The following is a 21,350-nucleotide window of genomic DNA, read 5'->3' as shown; positions in this document are numbered from 1 at the left end:
GAGAATAACACTTAAATCTTTATAAAATCATACAAATCTTATTGATCCCAAACTTTTGAATGGTAGTATATTACTATATTTATGAATTGTTCTTTGTATATTTCACTATTCAGCTGTTTAAGTCAACGTGTTTTTGCACAAACTCTGTATTTAAATGAAAATCACTCTTGATATAGTAAAAAAAGAAAAGCATGCCACACATCCTCTAATCCAGTTTTATTCTTTTTCAGCAAAAGAGGAAAGGGAAAAAAAAAAGGAAAACAAGAAAACAAAAGAAAGGCTACAGAATTTTATCTTATCCATATCTTCGCTTTTTGTATGCTTTTTTTAAATGTTAACCTAAAAAGGGCAAAGTAATGCAGCTCTATGCTTAGAGTGAGAGTTAACCAGAAACACAAAGGAGGTTAAATAAGGATTTTTCTTAAGATACACAATATTCATCTCTTATCTTCAGTTGTCCATGTCGACATCAACAGAAAACCAGTCAAAGTAATAATAATAAAAAAAAAATTCAAATAAAACAAAAGCGCCAGTAAATTGAGACTCCGCCTTCCTCGTTCCCACCAGAGTTGAACACATCCCTCCATAATGCCATGTATGGGAGGGAAGGAAAGAAAGCAAAAGAGAGAGAAAGAATCAAGAGAATACAGAAAGAAAGGTTAGCATGAGCAGGCAGGAGAAAGAACAGGAAACTAGTGAGAATGATGGAGGAAAGAGAGAGAAAGCGAGAAACAAGGGCAAAAAAAAAAAAAAGAACAAAAAAGCCACCGAGATCTTCAGCTGCTTTTAAAGAGGCAGAGTGTATGATGCAAGGGCTGATGGGAGTTGTACGAGGTTACAGAGTGTGTTTATTCAGACCTGAACGAACTACAGTTCTCAGATGAGCTGTGGGCGGCTCTTTCCCAACTGAACCCAAACCGAAGGGTACCGTTTTGATTGCACCGAACGGTGTAAGTGCATATGTGAGTGTGAGTGTACGCGAGTAAAACGGGCACGGCTCTGACGCGGATCGGCCGAGAGAATCAACTCGAGTCGCGGCAGAGCCGGGCTTTTTTTTCCCGGGACGGAGTGACTCGTGTGATCCAGGTCACCCCCCCGTTCCCTCGGTCAGCGTCTGTCCGTGTGATGGAGAAGAAGTTCCCAGAGGTCTCGATCGATCGATGCGTTTCCCCTGGAGTCGATCGCAGCCTCTGAGACGAGAGCAGTTCTCCAAAGTACAGGCCGCTTGGGAGCCCAAATTGGTCTGACCTACTGACCTGCATATGCACTGGGTGTGGAAGGGGACTGAAAACAGAACGTTAAGGCTGTGCGGGTCGCCTGTGTGTGATGAGCACAAGGCTACTGAGGGGTCAGAGGTCAGAGGTCAAGCAGGGGTGAGGGGTCCTCTGAGATGTGTTGGAGGAAAAAAGATGCCACTAACAGGTGAGTGATCGGTGGATGCGCATGTGTGTGTGTGTGTGTGTGTGTGTGTGTGTGTGTGGGTGCGTGCGTGTGTGCGAGTGTGTGCGTTCAAGAGCACTCCTCTCCGATGCGCTGGCAGGTTCGGCCCACCTTGCGGTCCAGTTTAACCATCTTCAGCACAGCTTCCTCTCGACCGCGGCCCAGATGGTCAAACATACAGTCGTGTTGCTCCGGCAACCGGTGCAACATGCAGAACACATAACCTGAGAACGAGAGAGAGAGAGAGTGCTCACAATGAGATGAAAGTGTTGTATAACCTGCTCAAGGTTGGTTTTATAAAGCGTTTAACAGCACGTAACACTAATTTGATGGATTTTAACAGCATGCTTGAGTACATCTTGCCACACACATCACAAATGAATCTAAAAAGTCACTAATTACGTCACTGTTAGCCTGCTGAAGTTTCTGCTTTTTAACATGAATGCCAGAGAGATTATATTGATCTCAGATCATTTCTAAGTTTTTAGTGGTGCTTGCCCATGCAATACATCACTGGCATGAGGAGTGTCGATGGGGGTTGTTCCTAACTAGAACAAGTTAAAAAAAAAAAGAATTAAAAAAAGCCTACGAACAAGTCTCTACAAAATCCTAAAGCTTGATATTGCTGGTCTGTCCTTCACTGCAGTTCTATGGGACTTTTTTTTGTTGTTGGAGTTTTCAATTTACTGTTTAATTGGCACGACAAAAATTGTGCATTGAGATTTGATTGAAGCTCAGCTGTGCTAAAAGGTAAATAATATGAAATAAAATAATTTTTTTTATAAATAGTACAAACAAACAAATGAAAACTAAAAGTGAAATAATAATAAAATAAAGACAAATAAAGCCAAAGTTCACGCTCAATCCAGATTTATTGCTCAGAACTGATTTCTTTTTTAGGCTGTTCACATGATGTTAACCCTCTGGGGTCTAAGGTGTTTTTGGGGTCCTTGAGATGTTCTGACATGCCCTGACATTTTTGCTTTTTTCAGTTGCTTATAAACATATTAATGGCAAAAAAAAAATACACACTATTTAGCACAAACAGGACTACCATGAAATGTGAGCAACAAGAATGTACATGTCTGCATTTTTGAGAGAATAATGTTTATGCGTGGTTATTGAAAAAACTAAAAACTAAAGTTTCTGAAATAAGGCCATAAAACACATTCTAAATATGTGCCAATAAGACTTTTGTCTAATGGATGTCATTGCCTAGTGTTTTTTCTTCAAAATAAAGTGAAAATCACCCTGCCTTATCATTCACATAACACAATACATTGATTTGAATTTTGCAAAGCACTTTCTGTTTGGAAAGGCCATATGCGGAGTGGGCGTCAACGGTCATGTATATGTAGTGGTTCACACCTTAGGAGACAATGGGGCCCGCATACTTAATTAGCCATTCATTCAGGTGAGTCACTGAGCCACAAGAATGCAAGAGCAACAGTTGGAAGCATCTCAATTCTTCTTTATTTTTCCTCATATTGTGCTTGCAATTTGGCCTATAATATCCAAGGAAAACATGTCTAGTAATTGTGCAGTTAATTCTCATACTGTATTTTCAGTTTTGGAATATTTATGCTCTCCCCAAATTTGTCAATAATAAAACACAATAAAAGTTATTTAAAGAAAAGGCTTATATTTACCTTTTAATAGTTTGTTTACATCTACCTTATAAATATATTTTTTTTATTAAAAAGGTTACAATTACAACAACAATTCAAGTGTAATCTTTCTTTGTAAAAACTAAAGTATACATTTTATCATACATATTTCAAAGTTAAGGATTTGATTGATTATTTGATAACTTTATTTTTGACAAAACATATTATATTTAACATAAGCAAATATTGGCAAACAAAAGCTTATTTGAGGTGGCAGATATTTTACATTAAAAATGTATAATCTATCCAAAACTAATCAACGAAATGTTGTCTTTCATATGTCTGTAACATAGGTCTTTCATTTTTATTATAAGAAATATAAATGTTAATTTGCAGTTTAAATCCAGGAAATTTGTTAATGAAAAAAATATTAAAAGTAAGATACAATTGATACAAAACGAAATTCGTTTTAAAGAAAGGATTTGTACTTTCTGTTTTGAGGTCTCTGTGAAAGTTTGAAAGTCTTTTAGTGATTTTTTTAGAGCGCTCGCGTCCATAACGGAGAATATTGTCTCGTAATATTGTTTTTTCCTCATAAATGCGAACACGAAAAATAAAAGACGACTTTTAAGTAAAACTTACTCCGAAATTGTGTTCTCGGCGGAATTCGCTCTTCAAAATGCTGCCGTTCGTCGTCTGAGTTACAATCTTCCTCTGAGGAAAAGGTGCATTCTTCCTCGCTGTCCAGAATCATCTGAAGGGCATCTTTATTACCGGAGAAGCGTTTCATACTCAAAACGCGATGAACTATCAGTAAGTCTGATGAAGAAACTTTTTTATGGCATTGATCGAGGGGCGTATGCGATGCATACTAGATCACCTAACTATTTACATGTGAATCGCGCCGGGGGCGGGGCGGCCTCAGCACATTATAGAGATAATGAAGCAGAAGGAAAAACGGTACCTCTCCTTGCTTTCAAACGGATTACATGAGTTGAAAACATTTGTTTTTTATATAAATTACTTCATTTAAAAGAGGAGATTTCAAGCTTCATAAAGACATATCTCACGTGCCTGTGTGAGAAGTATTCGCTGAGTTATGATTCATTTTCGGACGCGTTTCAGAATGGACTACACGGACAGAAAGAAGGCAGAACTCGCTTCGTGTTTATTTTTCTTTATTTGTCGAAAAGCACAACACTATGTTTTTATTGTGAGTATACACAAAAATAATACACATTTAACAGAATCGATTGATGTATGAAACTTGTTTTGTAAAATCAAAGTCAAAAGAGTATTTTGGGTCTTAATTCAACTCATAAGGAAAAAAGCGAGCAGATCACGCCGGCGTGATCTCCGACCTCTGAAGGTTAAATGTGGCCAATATTAGATTTGATTATGAACTGGTAGCGGGCCTGAACTGACTGTATGTGCAAAAGAATGATAAAAAGAGGGCGCGCAGCACACAGTCATACGGAAGTAAACACAGGGGTTACTGAAGTCAACATTTAAGTGTTCTTTTATAAGGGGAAGTGGCGCGGAAGACAGTGAATTTGTGCGCAGGCAATAAGGAGGATGCAGATTAGGATAAGAAAGAGAGCAACGTTTTCTGCAGTGTCCACTTAGCCTATCCTAAAGCTTGCACTCAGGTTTCTTCTTCAATGCAATTTTATGGGATTGTTTTTTACAATTTCTCTCCAAATTCAATTGCAGTTTCAATCTGGTTTATTGATACAAGTTGTGCATTCAGATTTGTTTGCAGCTAAGCTGTGTTAAAAGCTAAGTAATATGAAACAAAAAAAAGAAAAAATATTTAATAGTGCACTGCAAAAAAACAAATAATAAAATCAATAAAAAGAAAGTATAATCAAACAAAAGAAAATGTGTGTGTACCATGTGGTTACTAGAGTGTTATCTAGCACAAAATGAAGTATCGTTCATGATTATAGCACAAATGTGCAAAGTTAAAATGCCTAACACCAAACTGTGAAATAGCTACGCTAGAAAACACCACTTCTGTATAAACAAGACAATCGTAGATTGACTTCCTAGGGAGCATGAAATCGTGATATCGGACCATTTCAAAGTAAGTAACTAGATTTTAGTAGTGCTTGCTTGTGCAAAATTCATCATGAAGTAAAAATTTAATTTCAGCTTTTAATTCGTTTTTTTGGGGGCATAACAAATGGGGTGCATTCATATTTGCTTGCAGCTTAGCCAAAGACTTCAGATATAGAAAGACAGTGCACTCATATTACTAAGAATGGGAGTTAGTGCAATGTGCAATATGGCGGAATACGTCCCGCCTTCTAAATAAAAGAGCCAATCGTCGATTGGTAAAGTCATTGCGTCACTGCAGTCAGTGTTCTGAGATGCGCGTTTCTGAGATGCGCGACTGCACGTGCGCATTGGCTGGTCCAGCCTGAAAAATGCAGTTTTATATCATGATTTGAGCATTTAAAAACAACATTTTTGAGATAGTTGTTGTCAGATTTCATTGGTGATTTAAAATATGAAGTTTAATCGTAAGCTTGGTGAACAGCTTTGGAGAATTTGATGTTTCCCCATTCAAAGAGATATGAGCTGCCCGAGAGGAGTTTCAAAGATGGCCGCCGAGTGAAATGACTTAGTAGCTAAATCAAAGAAAATAAAAAATTATAATCATATAAAATAATACATATAATAATAATAATAATGTGAAATTAATTTAATAGTGCAAAACAATAAGGTAAAATAAAATCCTTTGGTTAGTGGACACCAAGGTGTTGCTGTGTGTTTGCTAAGGTGTTCTGCCGCATAATGTGAGTGAATCATTCATGACCGTAGCACACATGCAGAGTTCAAATCCATAATCGATAAGACCAAGCTGAGCGATATCTACACTAGCAAACACCACTAACTATGCATAGACCAAACGTAGTTTGACTTCTTAGAGAGTGTGATCTGAGATCATTTCCAAGTAAATAAAATCCAGCTCTGCACACAGAGGATCCATTCCGTCTTCAGAGCCTCATTAAGAAGAGAGTCTCGTTAAGGAGTTTAATATATTCATTAATACACATGGTGCTTTTAATGAGTCAGAGATGATTAAAAGCTTACAATGTTTCAATTACGACAGCCACAGAAGAGCTGCACGGCACTACACACATCAGTGCATCATGTAGCGCTATTCAGGGGCGACGCCGCTGAATATATATTCTAGATGAGTTGTCAGCTTCTGAATTGTTTGACGAAAAAGAAAAACAGGGTTGTTCTCACTGACTGCATGCAACCATAAACCCACAGCATAATGTGCTGCCCGATTCATGAAAGATTCGCTCAAAATGAAGCGGTTCATTTTAATGAATCATTCGAGTAGATTAGCAAATCAGTCTGAATCGAACACAGGACTTAAACACTTAAATCGACTGGGGTTACTCGCTTTTACGTTACTGTACATTTTAAAAAGCATCCAAGCAGGTTTCCTAACCCTAGGAAGAAAATGCAGCATAGTTTTTCAACTGCGGGAGTCCTGCCTGAGACAAACATTATCCCGGCGGGATAATGACTCAGATGCGAGCTATCACGGGAACAGTCAGATCCATAAGTGTATTAGCAGAGCAGTGGGAATTGTCATTAAACTGATGACTTACAATACCACCTTCAGTTTAACAAAACAAGACAAAAAAATAACTAGCACAGCCAGGAGGACTGATGTTAGCTGCGCAATTATGTTTAAACGCTCACTTTATTTCCTTACCTAGTTAGCATCTGAAATTTAAATGACCGAGGGGGGTTAAATATACTTTAGTACTGTAGGGATCTAAAAGTTCTCGCTGAAATTGCAAACAGTCAGGTGAGGAATGAACAGGCTCACACAGAATTGGAAAACCCATCATAAACGCCGTCAGAACAAGTGACGCGATGTGACAAAACTAGAAAACTTTCTCTATCATCAACAAAGCTGTCGAGACTTGACGCATGCGAGTCAGGAAGCGGTATAGTTTTGTCACATCGCCTCGCAGATGATACGACGGCCATACTAACCACAGCGACAGGACCCCAGCTCCTGTTGTACGAGCTCCAGTTTGGTTTGGCAGCGATGGCACCGCCGACGGTTCTTCTGCTTGGGAACTCGTGGAGAATCTTCAGAACATGAGGCCTCTCCCACACGAACACGCTTCTCCGGGGACGACTCGCTCTCTGAACCTGAGGCTGAACACACAAACAAGAACTTTTAAACTGCAACTGCATCACTACTGCAGAACTGCACTATATAACACACACTGGAGAGCACAAAGAGCTTTAGTTGGGTAGCAAGTGTTCGACTTACCATGCATCTCATTATTAAACGGGGGAAAAGGTAGTTGGCATGGTTTATGATGAATTGAAGGTTAAACCATTCAGAGCACCATAGTAACAACCTAGCAAGGGCGACATCCTTTAAACCTCAGATCTCTCTTTAAACTGCCCAAATATTAAACTACATTCAGTGTGCATGTAGTTTGAATATTTGGGCAGTCTGAAGAAAGATTTGAGGTTTAAGGAATGTAGGCCTTGCTAGGTTGTTACTATGGTATTCTGAATGCTAGACAGGTGTTGCCACACAGTGACCTATGAGAACCTGTATTTCACAAGTAATTTTAAGTCATTATATTTCACAAAAACGTATAGTTACATGTATAGTTATTCTTCATAATTAGAATTAAGAATAAGAAACAGGACACATTTTTAAGAAATATATACATGCAGTAAGATACAAATGAAATAAACAGTGCATTATTAAACCGTTTTTGAGGTACAGTAAATCTATTTAATAGTAGGATTCAAGTAAAAAAAATACAGACAATAATTAAGATTAGATAAAATAAAACGCTGCACAGTCTTCATTGTATGAATTTAATATATACTAATTTCTAATTAAAGCTACAGTCAAAGCTATTCAGTCAAGAGCAGTGAGTGATTTTCTCTTTAGGGTTTCTCAGCTGCTGTCACTTTAAGCGTGGATCTAATATGCTGACACATCCGATTTCCAACTGTTTACATTCACTTAAGACTAGGGATGCAACGATACCATTTTTTCAGAACCGATCCAATACCAAAAATTCTGAGTATCGGCCGATACCGATCCGTACCGATACCAGCGCAGTTTTTTTTTTAATCAAGTAGAATTTCTATAACTCTGTGTTGAACTGATAATGAGAACTGAAAAAAAAGAACAACAACAACAAAAAATATATGATCATAATCTGACATAAATGCTATTATAAACTAGATTAGTGGATAATTCAGCAGTAAAATTTAGTCTAGAAAAATCATGAGTGCACAATAATTGTATAAAATTTGAACATTTTGTGCAAAAAAAAAATGTTTAGTGGGGAACAAATTAGAGACAATGTGTAACACTAAATCTGGTAAAACTTTACACATTGCTCTTTGTATTGTTATAAAATACATTCATGAAAAACAACAACAAAAATCAAAAATATAAATTATTTTATTGCCTACAATCAAATTGAGACATTTTTTAAATGTATAGCAACATAATAGATAGGACAGAACAAGAACGGCTATTGATAATGTTTCATTGCGTCACTGTATTATGATATGAAAGGCTCCAATACAGTGCGGCACAAAGCGCTTATGCGCATCCCGAGCGCAGAATGATGCGCTTGAAGCAACACGAGTCACAGCGCGCAGCGCGTCGAGTCCGCATTGAAAAGTTTAAAGCACAAAGAAAATACATATGGATGCGTAGTGTATTATACAGTATCTATCTATGCAATAGTCTATTCAGCATTTTCTTTTAACAGTTTTAAATTTCAGTTACTGTGCGCGTGAAGAACAAATAGTACCTGACTTTACTCCAGTGTTGTGATCTAACAGACACCCGTAGAAAGTAACATGATTAAGGTACAGCAATAAAGTCCAGCAAGATAAAGTTGTTTTATGCGAAACCATAGACCTTTATCTACAGATCAAGTATAATAATAGTAACATTGAATCATCTTGGAGAGAGTTTCATCGTGTTAACTGTCGTAACCGAACGCGACGCGCTGTTTGAATGCTGAATGGAGAATGACTGACAGCGCAGCTGAGGGAAACGTTTACGTGATCTTGAATTTAACGACTTAAATATTCATTTATATCTCACATTATACTATATAATGGCTTCAGAACATTTATAATATTGTGCATGAAAACGTATGGTGCTTTATAATGTTTGTGTGCCTTTTGTGGGGCTTAACAATAACACTGAATAGTATACGCACAATATCGGATTTGGATCGGCCTTGTCTGACCGATACCCGATCCGCCAAAAATGGCAGTATCGGATCGGTGCATCCCTACTTAAGACATAACCAACTTTGTTTATGAGAAGGCAGGCATTTTGACAATTTTGTTTTGTGATCGCATGCCGTTTAAAGAGGCAGGTTTCTATGTGTTAGTCTGTGTGAGTACAGAGTTCTTTGTTTAAGGCTTATTGCACTTAATAAATATTTTTAATATTATACACTTCTCGCACTTAATTTTCCTCATTAATGCATGTTTCTTTATTGCTCTAACGTGTCAATAACTTTAGGCAGTCCGCATATATTTACAATTACATTATTTATTTTATATTTTCTGCAATATAAACTATATACCAAAATCTCTATCCACTGGCACTTTATATTGTCGCTACAATTTCACCATCCATACCGCCCAGCCCTAAGAAGCGGTTATATCATGGAGCCCCTAAGGAGGGACTTCAGAGTCGGCAGAAAGTTTGCAAGTACTCTAGACAGAAGTATGGCTTGACCAAAGCTTGAACTCCATTGATTTAGCTCTCTCTGACCTTGGTTAGTCAGTCTAAACCAAAGCTTCCTGTGCTTTCAGAGCTTTGAAACTCTTCTTTTTTGTGGATAGAGAGGTGGAAATAAATGTGTACGGTAGGTAACGGGTGGGAGAAAATATACAATAATGCACCACGTTTCTGCATCGATTCACAAAAAATAATATTGGATATTTAAATTAAGTTTCCTAAAAAGATGTTGCAACAAAACATTAGAGATAAAGATACGTTTGGTGGAATATGTAACACCTGATTACCTTCAAGCAGCTGCTTTGAGACTTTCAAACCACTTTTGTACGCTGCTGTACATTTACAGCTCAGTTCCAAAGTGGTGTGATGTGCTAGACTATTAAAAGCTGCCAGACACACACAAGCACAAGAGCAGTGGTGAGGTGTACCTGAGTCGCAGGGTCGTTTTGTAGGAGTGGATAGCGTGCCGCGAGCTGTGTCTGTACTGGAGACTTCTGGGAGACAGAGAGGGAGAATGATATAAGATTTAGATTTATGCATTTGGCAGATACATTTATCCGAAGTGACTTGCATTGCATTTATCGGTTCATGCATTCCCTGGGGGTCAAACACATGACCTTGGCGTTGCTATTTAGGAGTATTCTTCGCTGCAAACCCACCATTTGAGAACCATTAGTATAGATCTCTAAGGATTCAGACTATCTGGCTGTCTTCAACTCAGATTTCACACTCCCAAAACAAACATTATAAATGTGTCCGTTAAACTTTTTCATCCACAATATTCAGCTGTCTATCATTCTCCATGACTGCTGTGGAATATTAAAATGATTAAGGCCCATCCGAGACTAGACGCGATGAAATATCATCTAAGTTATTACAGGTAAGACAGAAAACATTAGTGTGTCCTCACCGTCCTGTGCAGGAAGAGGCGTGGCTTCTGTCGAGGGCTCCTCGGAGCTGGCTGGCTTGGAGGACAGGGTTTGGCTACTGCTGCTGCTCGTCTCATTGCAGAAGACTGCTGATTGGCTATTGCTGGAGCTGGGGGCGGGCTCTGGAGTGCAGTCCTCATCTGGCTGTTTCTTCTGTATGTCTGATGGAGAGAACAGAGAGAATGTGAGTCTCTCAAACATAGATTAGACATAATGATTATATAGACTATTATAGATTAATTAGAGATGATTATTATAAGTAACTTACCAGCAAAACATTTGGAGCAAAGGTTCATGGTTTTGCTAGACCTGGAGAGAGAAAAGGACAAAGGAGATATTCTCTTAAATATCTGTACAGAGGAAGAGCACATCTCTATTGTGAAATGACCATCACAACAGCAAAATACAAGTAGTTGAAACCAACACTAGCGAAATTTCACGATTCTTGATACAGATTTCAATACCACAGCAAAATCAAACATTCTTTATTGAAAACCTAAAAATATCCATTAATAAATTAATTAAATAAATAAAAAATACATGTAAACCTATTTTTTAAATATCTATTTTTTTATACTGTTTTTTTGCTAAATTATTCAAGTAAATAATGAATAAACAAATATAAATTAAAAAGATTACCACACTTTTATTCAATGCATTTCCTGCGTGACCTTTCCAGTTGTTAATGATTACTGGGTAAAAATGTTTAGGAATTAATTTAATTCAGAAATATTCGCTAATGAATCACTGAGACTTTGTGAATCAGTTCATTTGACTCACTGAAAAGAACTCAAAAAGTATTTTATGATACTGCAGCTGCCTACATGCGCAAGACGCAAGCTATTATTAGAGCAATCGGCAACGGTTTACACTTGTACGCGCATACCCAGTGTGCATGAATGGTCATGTGACGTGTTTTCAGTTGTGTAGTGTGGACAGAGATCTTTTCTAATATGCAGTGGACACGTCAGTATGGACGAAAACGCACTAGTGTGGACATAGCCTCAGACACCTCTTCAGTGGAGAGTTCCTCAATATTCTTTACCTGCAGGCTGAGGGCAGTGACATATCAAACACTTTACTTACACAAATACCACAAACATCCATTGCGCTCCCTGCGTGCGACTCGAAACTCCCTCTCAGGATGACAGAGGTTAGCAATGAAAACAACATCAACAGACCTTCTTCGGCACAATCAAGCGCAATCATAATCAGCAGCCAATCAAGGAGGCGGAAGGAAGCATGTGGCGAGAGCAGGGCATTGTGGGTAGGAATAATGCATATTAAAAAGATGAGCACATTTGAGTGTAGAAGAGCACATCACCACATGAACACCCCGATGGGGTAGCTGCGTGTGCATGAGCAATAAAAAGGTCGGAAAGGTGTAACTGACAGTGCTGACTGAATAACGTATGACGGTTGTCATTGAGATAAGCTGAAACAGTTAAACCTGTTGATCCACAGGACACAGTGCCTCCTGAGCACGATAGGCTGATCAATGCTATAGTGCCCGCCTACTATAATTGATCCGCAAATCGGCCTGAATGGATCACACTGGTGGAAAATCATCATCTAGTTGCAGACTAACAAAATGTGCAGCACGAGGGATGAAACGGTTACCAGTTTGATAAACCATGATAAAAATTCCAAACAGTTAGTATTACAATAGCTGCAGAATAGCAGATCTATTCCGCTAAGAACAAATATACAAATAAGAATATTTGCAAAGAATTGTATTCAAATCAGCTGTTTTATTTTAACCTTTAATATTATAGTAATGTACCAGCTGACTGAAGTCCCTGTTGAGTTTAGTAGTTGAGAGATTTTTTTTTCCCTGAGAAAAATTTACATGTACTCAACCTGATATATATCCAAATGAATCGATATTGAATCAAATTGAATCTATATCGGAATCGAATCGCAAGCTTATGAGCAGAAATCTAATCGTGAAATTTATGTCAATGCTCAGCTCTAATAAAAACCGTATTAGTCATTGTAAAAGTTGGCCTATTGATGACTTCTGAGGATGACAGAAAACCTGAAGGAGAGGCTCAAATTTGACTAACAAGACATTTTCAAAAGCGCTTTTCCTTGTTTTATTTATTAGTTAGAAAAGGTTTAACTCAATATTGTAACTATTTACAAAAGCTGAATAATCGACCAAATCTTACCAATTATTTGGGAAGACTAGTCGCTTAATCGTTCTAATAATCATTAGATGAATCAATTATCAAAGTAATCATTTGTTGCAGCCCTAGTTGGAAAAAAATATATACAGCATTTCACTGTGCAGCAGATAAACTTTTACATATTTTCAGAGAATGCAACGGTGAGTTTGTGTGTGTGCGAGTATGTGTATGGTCTTCATCGGTCACATGATTCCAAGCTAATCAAACTGGCCTCTCTCTGGATTAATCTGACATCTCCTGTTAAATGTCATCTGCAATTACTGCTTATGAAAAGAGGCAACAGCCCAATCAAGACTCCAGCGCACACACACCTCAGCCCACCTTCTGAAGAACACTGTGTGTGCGACACATTCAACAACCTGAGGAACACAAATCGCATCACACCATTAATCAAGCCATTTTCCTAATAACCACAATAACACTGAATCTAATTTGTAGATGTGATTGATGCAGCGCTTCCTACATAATGAACCCACCTGCCAATAACTAAAACTAACTTAATTAAAATAAAACCTATTTCAAAAGCAGCAAATGTGTATCTTTTAAAGATTATGTAATTTCCTGCAAACACTGAGTTTCTTTCAAAAGCAATTCAAACCAAAAACTCGAGTCATTTTAACTGATTCACTAAAATCACTAGCTTTTTCGACTTTGTACTATTTCATCATACCTAGTCTTTTCTCATCACATTCAACAAATAGTGTTTCAAGGGCAAGCATGAATTGGATTGCTCATATTTGGGGTTAGAAACTTAAAACCCCAAATGAAAACGAGAGTCTCTTATCTATCCGACTAACAATTTCATTTGTATTTATGCAAAAGCTCTGTTTCACTCAAACAGGTCACGTCAGAAACAGAGCTGCTCATAACCAACATGTGAAGTCCTACCTATAATAATAATACTTGAACACACACAGAAATAAACAAATCACTGTGTGTAAAGTCAACATTTACAGCGGATTGGCAGGCAACAGGAATGTTGCATGTTTTAAAAGGTAGGTGCTGTTCAAGGTTTCCTACACTATGGTCTGAAATTACTGCACCTACCTTAGAGGAATTAAAGGCAACATTGAAATGGTGAAGGTTTTAATTGGCAATAATGAGAGTATTCTGTGGGAATCACAGGGGAAGGTGCATCCAACAGATGATCTCACTCTCCACACTCATTCCCAACCCGCACCAGCACCCAAAAGATAATGCATGCTTGAAAATGAGAAGGCTGACATGCTAACAGGTGTTCAAATGTAAGATGCCAGATGGAAGTATGGAAATCGAATGAAAAATGAAATGCCACAGCTGCCCTTCACACTTCAGCCCCTCTGAACTGCAGCGCCCTCTATCTACACAAACAGAGAAATGTCTTTAGAAACAGAGCAGACATACAATTAGGACGGTTAATAATGTGCAACAGTAGAAATGTGCCAGCTAGTAGCAATTTTGCTATATCTTTTAAACCACTTACTTACTATTGTGAATAATCTGATCTTTTGGTTTGCATTCATAAAGCTAAAAAATCAAGCGATATTAAGTTTTTAATTCACTAGATTATCCAAAAATAGGCATTAACACATAGGCCTAGTTATTCAATATACACATTTTTTTTCATTGCATTTACAGCAAAAATAACTATACTATGACATAAAATTGCATCTTGATGAATTTACTAGAGGATACTAATGATACTAGAATTTCTGAAGCAAAAGATGAAGTTGAGATCACTAACAAAACATTACCAATCAACATGGCACTAGCAAGCAACTGCTGCACCTGTATAACTTCATAACTATTATCCTTGCTTGTACTCAGTATAATAGTTATCCACATTTTCAGACAACCAACTGCACTACACACAGGCCGAGTTTACTCGCATGACTTTCCATCAGATACTTCCTAGCCGTTGGTCTAATCTTGACATGTTAGTGAAGATGTAGGTGTGCACAATATGTCTTGACTGGTTATCAAAACAGAGCAGCGTTTGCTTGTCATTCAACACCAGTTAGGCAGGTTGAGGGAAGAACCACTCACGTTTTGATACTGCTTTAACACATGAAACAGGTTAGCCGAAACCTTTTCCTCAAGTATCGGTTTACTAGGATTTATGTTCTGCCCAATCAAAATAACTACCTTACAAGTAGGGCTGTGCAATTAATTAAATCCGCCCCTCCCGAAGGCATAAACTCTCTCAGCTTATACAGTCAGGGAGGCAAGTCGTGTGCATATCATCCGCTAGAATTTAAAAACTCAGTGCGAGTAAAGATGGCAGGAGGAGGGCAGCCACAGCAGCATTTGGCGAGCTAAAAAGGCAAAACCAAATCCGTTGTCTGGGAACAGTTTGGCTTTAAGGAATCCGACGACGAGCAGGAACATGCAAGATTTGCTAAATGGTAGTGGTTGTCTCCGTTATATTATTTATTTTAATAGTTCAAAAAGTACAATAATTGTTAAAATTTTGATTTTTAAGAATTGTTGAAAGGTGTCTTTAATTAATACAACAAGTCATGTGAAATAATCATGTTACATAATCGTGATTTCAATACTGACCAAAATAATCGTGATTATGTTTTTTTCAGATTTTGATGGAAAACAATCATGTGAGACCACTGTCTTTAGTGACATTACAAGCCATCAGTAACCATAATTTGGTCCACATTAATCCATTCAAACTACAATCAGAGTCAGACAAAAAAAGTTTCAGTTTAACACTAAATAATCACAAGAATTCAGTTGACTTATTGTCAGTTATATTATGCACCAATACAACAATAAAGAGTCAAGAATATCAGAATAGAGATGGGCTGTGACTTAAAGCTGTGGGATGTACAGCCTTCAAGAGTCTGTGACATTTTTGAATGAAGTTTATTTCCTTATAAAGGCCAGATATGATGTGCTCTGTTAATGCCCAGTTTCATGTCTAATGTGGATTTTCAATGACAGCAACTGTGCCACTTGAATAAAGAGTCCAAAATGAACCACGGCTACAATCTATTTATGAGTCTTTCAGCTGCACAAATATGACACATTAAAAGCAGAAAGGAGAAAATGACTAGAGTGATTATGATGATGATGAAAAGACCAATTTTTAGATAATTCACCACGTTTATCCACCACAACACACACCTATGTACACTCACACAGACTTTAAATTACACCCTGACTTCATTCCAGAACAGGGCTCAACAATAAAGACCGCCCTACCGTCTGGAGCCAGCGTAAAAGAAGCCCGGGACAGTTGACGGAACGCTCACTTGCCCAATCGGGCCATTGCTTCATCGTCACAAAAGTTTATCATTTGCACGTGTTTTTAAGCCTTGCCAATTTAAATATTCAAACGCAAGAAGATGTGAAAGAGAACTCACTTCTGTACTTGCTGTGCGAGTCTATAATGCCTGGTTCAGATTACACGATTTTAGCACGATCTGTTTGATGTAGGGTGTCGTGGGGATTCGCAAACGACAACGGGCGTCGGGACTCAAGATTCGATCGTTTCATCTCGTATAGTGTGTCATAGTGGGCGACAACCTACGTCGCGTCTGCGATGCCTCACGACATCACGACAGAAAGACTAGCATGTTTAATTTTTAACGGTCCTCCACGACGACGGCGCGCGAGTGAGTGAGGGAGAATGAGTGAGAGTGTGTGTTCGCAAGTGAGTGAGTGAGCGAGTGTGTGTGACTGTGTGTGTGCGCGAGAGTGAGTGTGTGAGTGAGAGAGCATGTGTGTGTGTGTGTGAGAGAGAGAGATAGAGAGAGAGAGAGAGAGTGCGAGTGAGTGAGTGAGTGAGTGTGTGAGTGCGTGTAGGCTATGTGAGTGAGCGTGTGTATGTGCGAGTGAATGAGTATGTGAGACGGCTCGCGATGACTGGTCGGAAAACAACGTGTAGTCTGACATGTTTCTTGTCCACGACATGACTAGATTTTTAGGAGTCAAAATCGTGTAATCTGACACAGTGACTATTCGTAACAGACAAAATCGTGTAATCTGAACCAGGCATAAGAGGCGGCTTTCTGAGCGCATGCTTCGGATGTGTGCTGCGTACACAAGACTAAACAGCATCCATCGCTTCACCAGGACAGTGGATTTTTTGTTGGAGTCTATGGGCTCCTCCTGTAGGTAGTGTGAGCTTGTTATGCTGATGCTGATACGGCTGTTGTCCGTGATTTCAGCAGGTCTCCAACTTTCTATATTTTTGCTTTGCTTGCCCTTCGTCTCCAACCACTGACGTATTGGCAGCGCTCCCTTCGTCCTCTACTCCCAGAATCTCTTTGATGAGTCCGGATTTTGTATCTTTGTCATTGATATGATCCCCCTATAACTAGGATCTGAAAAACAGGCCTTTGCCTAAAGTGTTTATGAGGCAGCCGGTTCATAAACACTGTTTCGAGGCAACGTGATTTCAGAGTCCAGTCCAAGCTCAGATAATGAACCGTTAGAATCATATAAGGAGTCCTATTGACACCCGACCACATATCAGTTGTGGCAGAGTAGTCGTCGACATTCATAAGCTCGCTTTTTTACTGTGTTGTACATTTTCGGCAAAGCAGTCTCTGAAAAGTAGGTTTTGCCTGGCAACTCGTACTGCTTGTCAACTTTTTTAAGCATTGTCTTGAATGCAGGTTTCTCCACTGTGTTGAATAGAACCATCTCAACGAGATACTGCGTAACAGCGTCTGTAAGGCATTTACCTTGTTATCTGTTACTTTCACGGCTGTATTTGACAGATTTTGCAAAGGCTTCAGGCAGCTACTCTTAACTGTCGGCTGGTACCGGCCTCAGCTGTCCTTTCTGAGGTTGCTCCGCGACTTGATGCTTGTGGCTGGATGACAGTTAGCGAGATGAGAGCTCAAATTCGATGTATTGCCGCGTGTCACAGGGACTATTTGCCGCAAATTGTGCATATTAGCATATTTAATTTTGCTGGCTCATCCTTTTCATTCGGTTGAAAGCCGCAATGTTCCCAAACTGGCGACGTTATATTAGGTTTTGGGACGAGAGCGCATGCTATTGTTTTAGTCTTATTCAAAATCAACAAAACACCGGATACAAACAGTTGGCGGGAAAATGACACTCGTAACCCTCTTGTATTCATTATTAATTTATTTAACATTCAATGTACAGTGATCAATTGTAAAACAAGAAGGCCATAGCCTCGTGGAAAAAAAAACAAAGTGAACACTGAGGTTGGCGCGGTTGGCTTGTCAATAGTGCGGTATTACAATATTTCAGTTGTCACGGCAGCCCTACTTGATGCAAACACCCACACAATGATTTGGCTGTCTATTAAAGCTTTGGCAAGTAAGATCACAGCAGAACATGCACTGTCGGTATGATCACAGACGTTGAGCCAAAGAAAGCAATTGTCAGATATGAATCAGCTTCACAAACATTTTTCTCATTATCACAGAAGCACTGGAATATCATAGTTCGATGATAAACAACGTTATCTACAGCTGTGATCAAAATCGATTAAATCACCTTTCGAAAGTAACTTGTCAAATCAAATAAAGATTGTATCAATTACATCTTTACACCAGTAGGTGGCAACATAACTGACTGATAAAAAATGTATTTGTCATAAAATCATTCATTCAAGAGATTTGTTCAAAAATGCAGATTTATCCAGTAATGAAACAAGTGAAGTCTTTATAATTGAGTCATTGAATCATTCATTCAAATTTGTATGCAGATTGATTGAATTGACTGGCCTCTATTTTAAAAACAAAATTATGATTCTTAATTTATCCAGAATCAGGCAGCTTTATTATGAAGTATTAGGAGGCTGTCCACGGTTGAATGGTCAAAAACACACACAAAAAAACCGGCAAAATGCCAGTCTTGGCGAGTGCACTCATTCAGTAATGTCATATCTGAACGTAAACAGTTGAGAAAGAAAATGCATGAACATTGAATCATTGCATTAGATCTTAAAGTGACAGCAGCCTAATTGACCTGCTGCTATACATTTTGGTGTCATAACATTTTTTATTACAAAACAAGGGTTATATGGAAATAATAACTACTTTAATTTATCACTTTTTTGGGGTGGGGCCAGTGAAAACTTTGGCAAGGCAAGTACAAATTGAAACCACTTAGCATTAAGCCCTGGATTTACAGTCTAATTTACACAAAACAGCAGATTGAGTCTATTTTATAACAGCTTAGTCAACGAGTAATGTGAGAGGGGCTCTATGTGATTAAATCAACTGGTACACGAGCCATGAAACATGTAATTACTGGTGTATCATCAGCATTTCTTATTTTTACTTATTATCCAACTATTTCTCCAACCTTTATTTATTTATTTTTAAAAATAGTTTGTTTAATGGCTAACAAACAAAAGATAATTGAAAAATCCCCTGTCAAGAGGTCTCTCTTGGTCTTGCCCAGATCTGGTGCTTTTGTTTGGAGAACAGACAACATGGAGTGTCAAATGACTGCACCTGTGAGCCTGACACATGCTTGAAGAAGAGCCCTGATTTATGTGTCACTCAAGCAAAAGTCTATCTATCATTATCCTTTGATTCAGCTATATGAAGACACTTGCTGTGTCTCAATACCTAGGGAGGTGTCTACCTAGACAGAATTGCAAGACATCAGAGGTGTGTACCAAATGTTTAACCAGCTGTCTAGGTAGGCGACTCACTAGGTTTTGATATAGGCCTCCAGCACACAAATTATGTCCTCAATGGTTCCAAAATCTGTGGTAAGCACCTACAATGCCAGCATCTACAAAACAAACTAAGTTTTGAGAAGGAAAAAAAAAAAGTTAAAAATGTTGTCTAGGACAAGGGTTTTGATAAAAATAAGATCTGACTAACTAACTAAATGTTTAAAATAAACAAATTGATTAAAATACAAAAATGGATTTAAATAAACAGATTTAAATGTACGGTATTACATCTAACAGTACAGTATTATTTTAGTGAGTTTCACAGTAGAAATTGGGACCTTTTACATGAAATATAGAGCTGCCTTTAAAATGTTAGGATGGGAGTCCCTCACACAACGATCATCACATTTAAGGGGCCATAGCATCTAAAAAGATTGCAAACCCCTGGTCTAGGAAAGCCAACACACAATGTTTGAAATACAGCACAAACACAATGTCCCCTGTGGTGCCCTAAAAAGCTGTCTAGGTAGGCTGCTTACTATGTTCTGAAATACAGTCCACAAAATGATGCCACTTATAATGGACAAAATGTTTTCTAGGTAGGCAGCACACTAGGTTCTGAATACAGCCAAATTAGTAATCATAATGCTGGCTATTTACGTTTTGAAATTGAACAAAAAATGATGTCCCCTTTGAAAATTCTACGTGAATGTTTATGTTCACCATGTTTTTAAATACAACAGCAACATTATACAATCCATAATGCCAAAATGTGTTGTCCAGATAAGGTTTTCAAACACAGCCAATGATGATTGTGATAGATAGAGGACAGTAAGATATAGGCTAAGTGATCTGTCAGTCCAGCTCACACGGCTCGTAAAAAACTACTGGATCGCCCAAATCTGCTTTTGATTAGCCCTGCTGTTTATCTGTAATACGTGTTTGATGGAAGTGTATGTTTTATGCGTGTATTTGAGGAGAAACAGCAGCTGTAGATGTGAAAAACAGGAGTGGTTGTTCCCCACCCCCATCCATCGGCCTACAACAATGAACAACAAACACTCCACATTTCATTCACATTTATCGCCTTAATCCACATCAAATTCGCCGCACGGGTACACTCACGTGTAAAATGAATCATCTTACCCCCAAAATCCACAAGGGCAGCGGGGAGGAATACTAGGCGGCTTGCTGCGCTCGCTTCCTGTGTCCCCCATGGCGGCGATGTGAAGGCGGCAGGTTTCTGCAGGAAACACCGTGGATCCAATGGCGGCCTAGTGCTTGTGCGGGAATTCCTCGGCTCGACGTTTGATCAAAAACGCTTTACAACGAAATCCCCGAGCTGAAAATGCAGCGTAAGAACTGAAAGATACAGACACGAGCAGCCGCTACTATAAATTTGAAGTAATTAAGACAAAATTCAAGAAATTAACGGCCGCGTACAGTCCGACGGACCGCACCGGGAGTCGAGGCCGATCAGCTGGCGAGTGGAAGATACCAACTCCTAAATAGGGTTTTGTTAATTATGAGTAAACACATTTAAACACTCAGATTCCGGTTGTAGACAAATTTACACAAAATATTCTTGTTAAAAAGTGAAAAACATAATATGATGTTTAAAGGTTGTCGGTATATCACTAATATCACGTGTTAATAACGTTTTATCGAAACAACGTTCCCCCAAAAGGAAGTGGAACGGACCAAGCTGTATTCCTTGTTTGTAAAGGGGATTTGAGCTTTAAAGCTGTTTAAGTACAAGACCTGCTGTAGACCCCTGTATAAGATGAGCTGCAC

At 38.5% G+C, this 21,350-nt stretch overlaps 1 protein-coding gene across 1 annotated transcript; it reads right to left on the bottom strand.

Moving 5' to 3' along the window:
- Positions 1-201: 201 nt before the first annotated feature.
- On the bottom strand, positions 202-21,045 carry zfand3 (zinc finger, AN1-type domain 3). The gene is made up of 6 exons (XM_084092282.1): positions 20,703-21,045; positions 11,029-11,069; positions 10,742-10,921; positions 10,260-10,325; positions 7,074-7,241; positions 202-1,664 (listed from the first exon to the last, which is right to left on the bottom strand). Exons 1-6 carry the CDS (start codon positions 20,771-20,773, stop codon positions 1,510-1,512), a joined length of 681 nt encoding a protein of 226 aa, XP_083948408.1. The 5' UTR covers positions 20,774-21,045; the 3' UTR covers positions 202-1,509.
- Positions 21,046-21,350: the final 305 nt, after the last annotated feature.

This window comes from Abramis brama (assembly GCF_963993115.1).
Source record: "Abramis brama genome assembly, chromosome: 19".
Taxonomy (NCBI): Eukaryota; Metazoa; Chordata; class Actinopteri; order Cypriniformes; family Leuciscidae; genus Abramis; species Abramis brama.
Note: the sequence above shows the minus strand (reverse complement) of the source record. Positions and strands in the feature narration are given on the sequence as shown.

Coding starts and splice junctions, on each gene's coding strand:
- zfand3 (XM_084092282.1), bottom strand. CDS start 20,773: ATGGGGGACACAGGAAGCGAGCGCAGCAAGCCGCCTAGTATTCCTCCC. Junction 10,326..10,741: donor GCCTCTTCCTGCACAGGACG/GTGAGGACACAC, acceptor TCTGTCTCCCAG/AAGTCTCCAGTACAGACACA. Junction 7,242..10,259: donor AAAACGACCCTGCGACTCAG/GTACACCTCACC, acceptor TTGTGTGTTCAG/CCTCAGGTTCAGAGAGCGAG.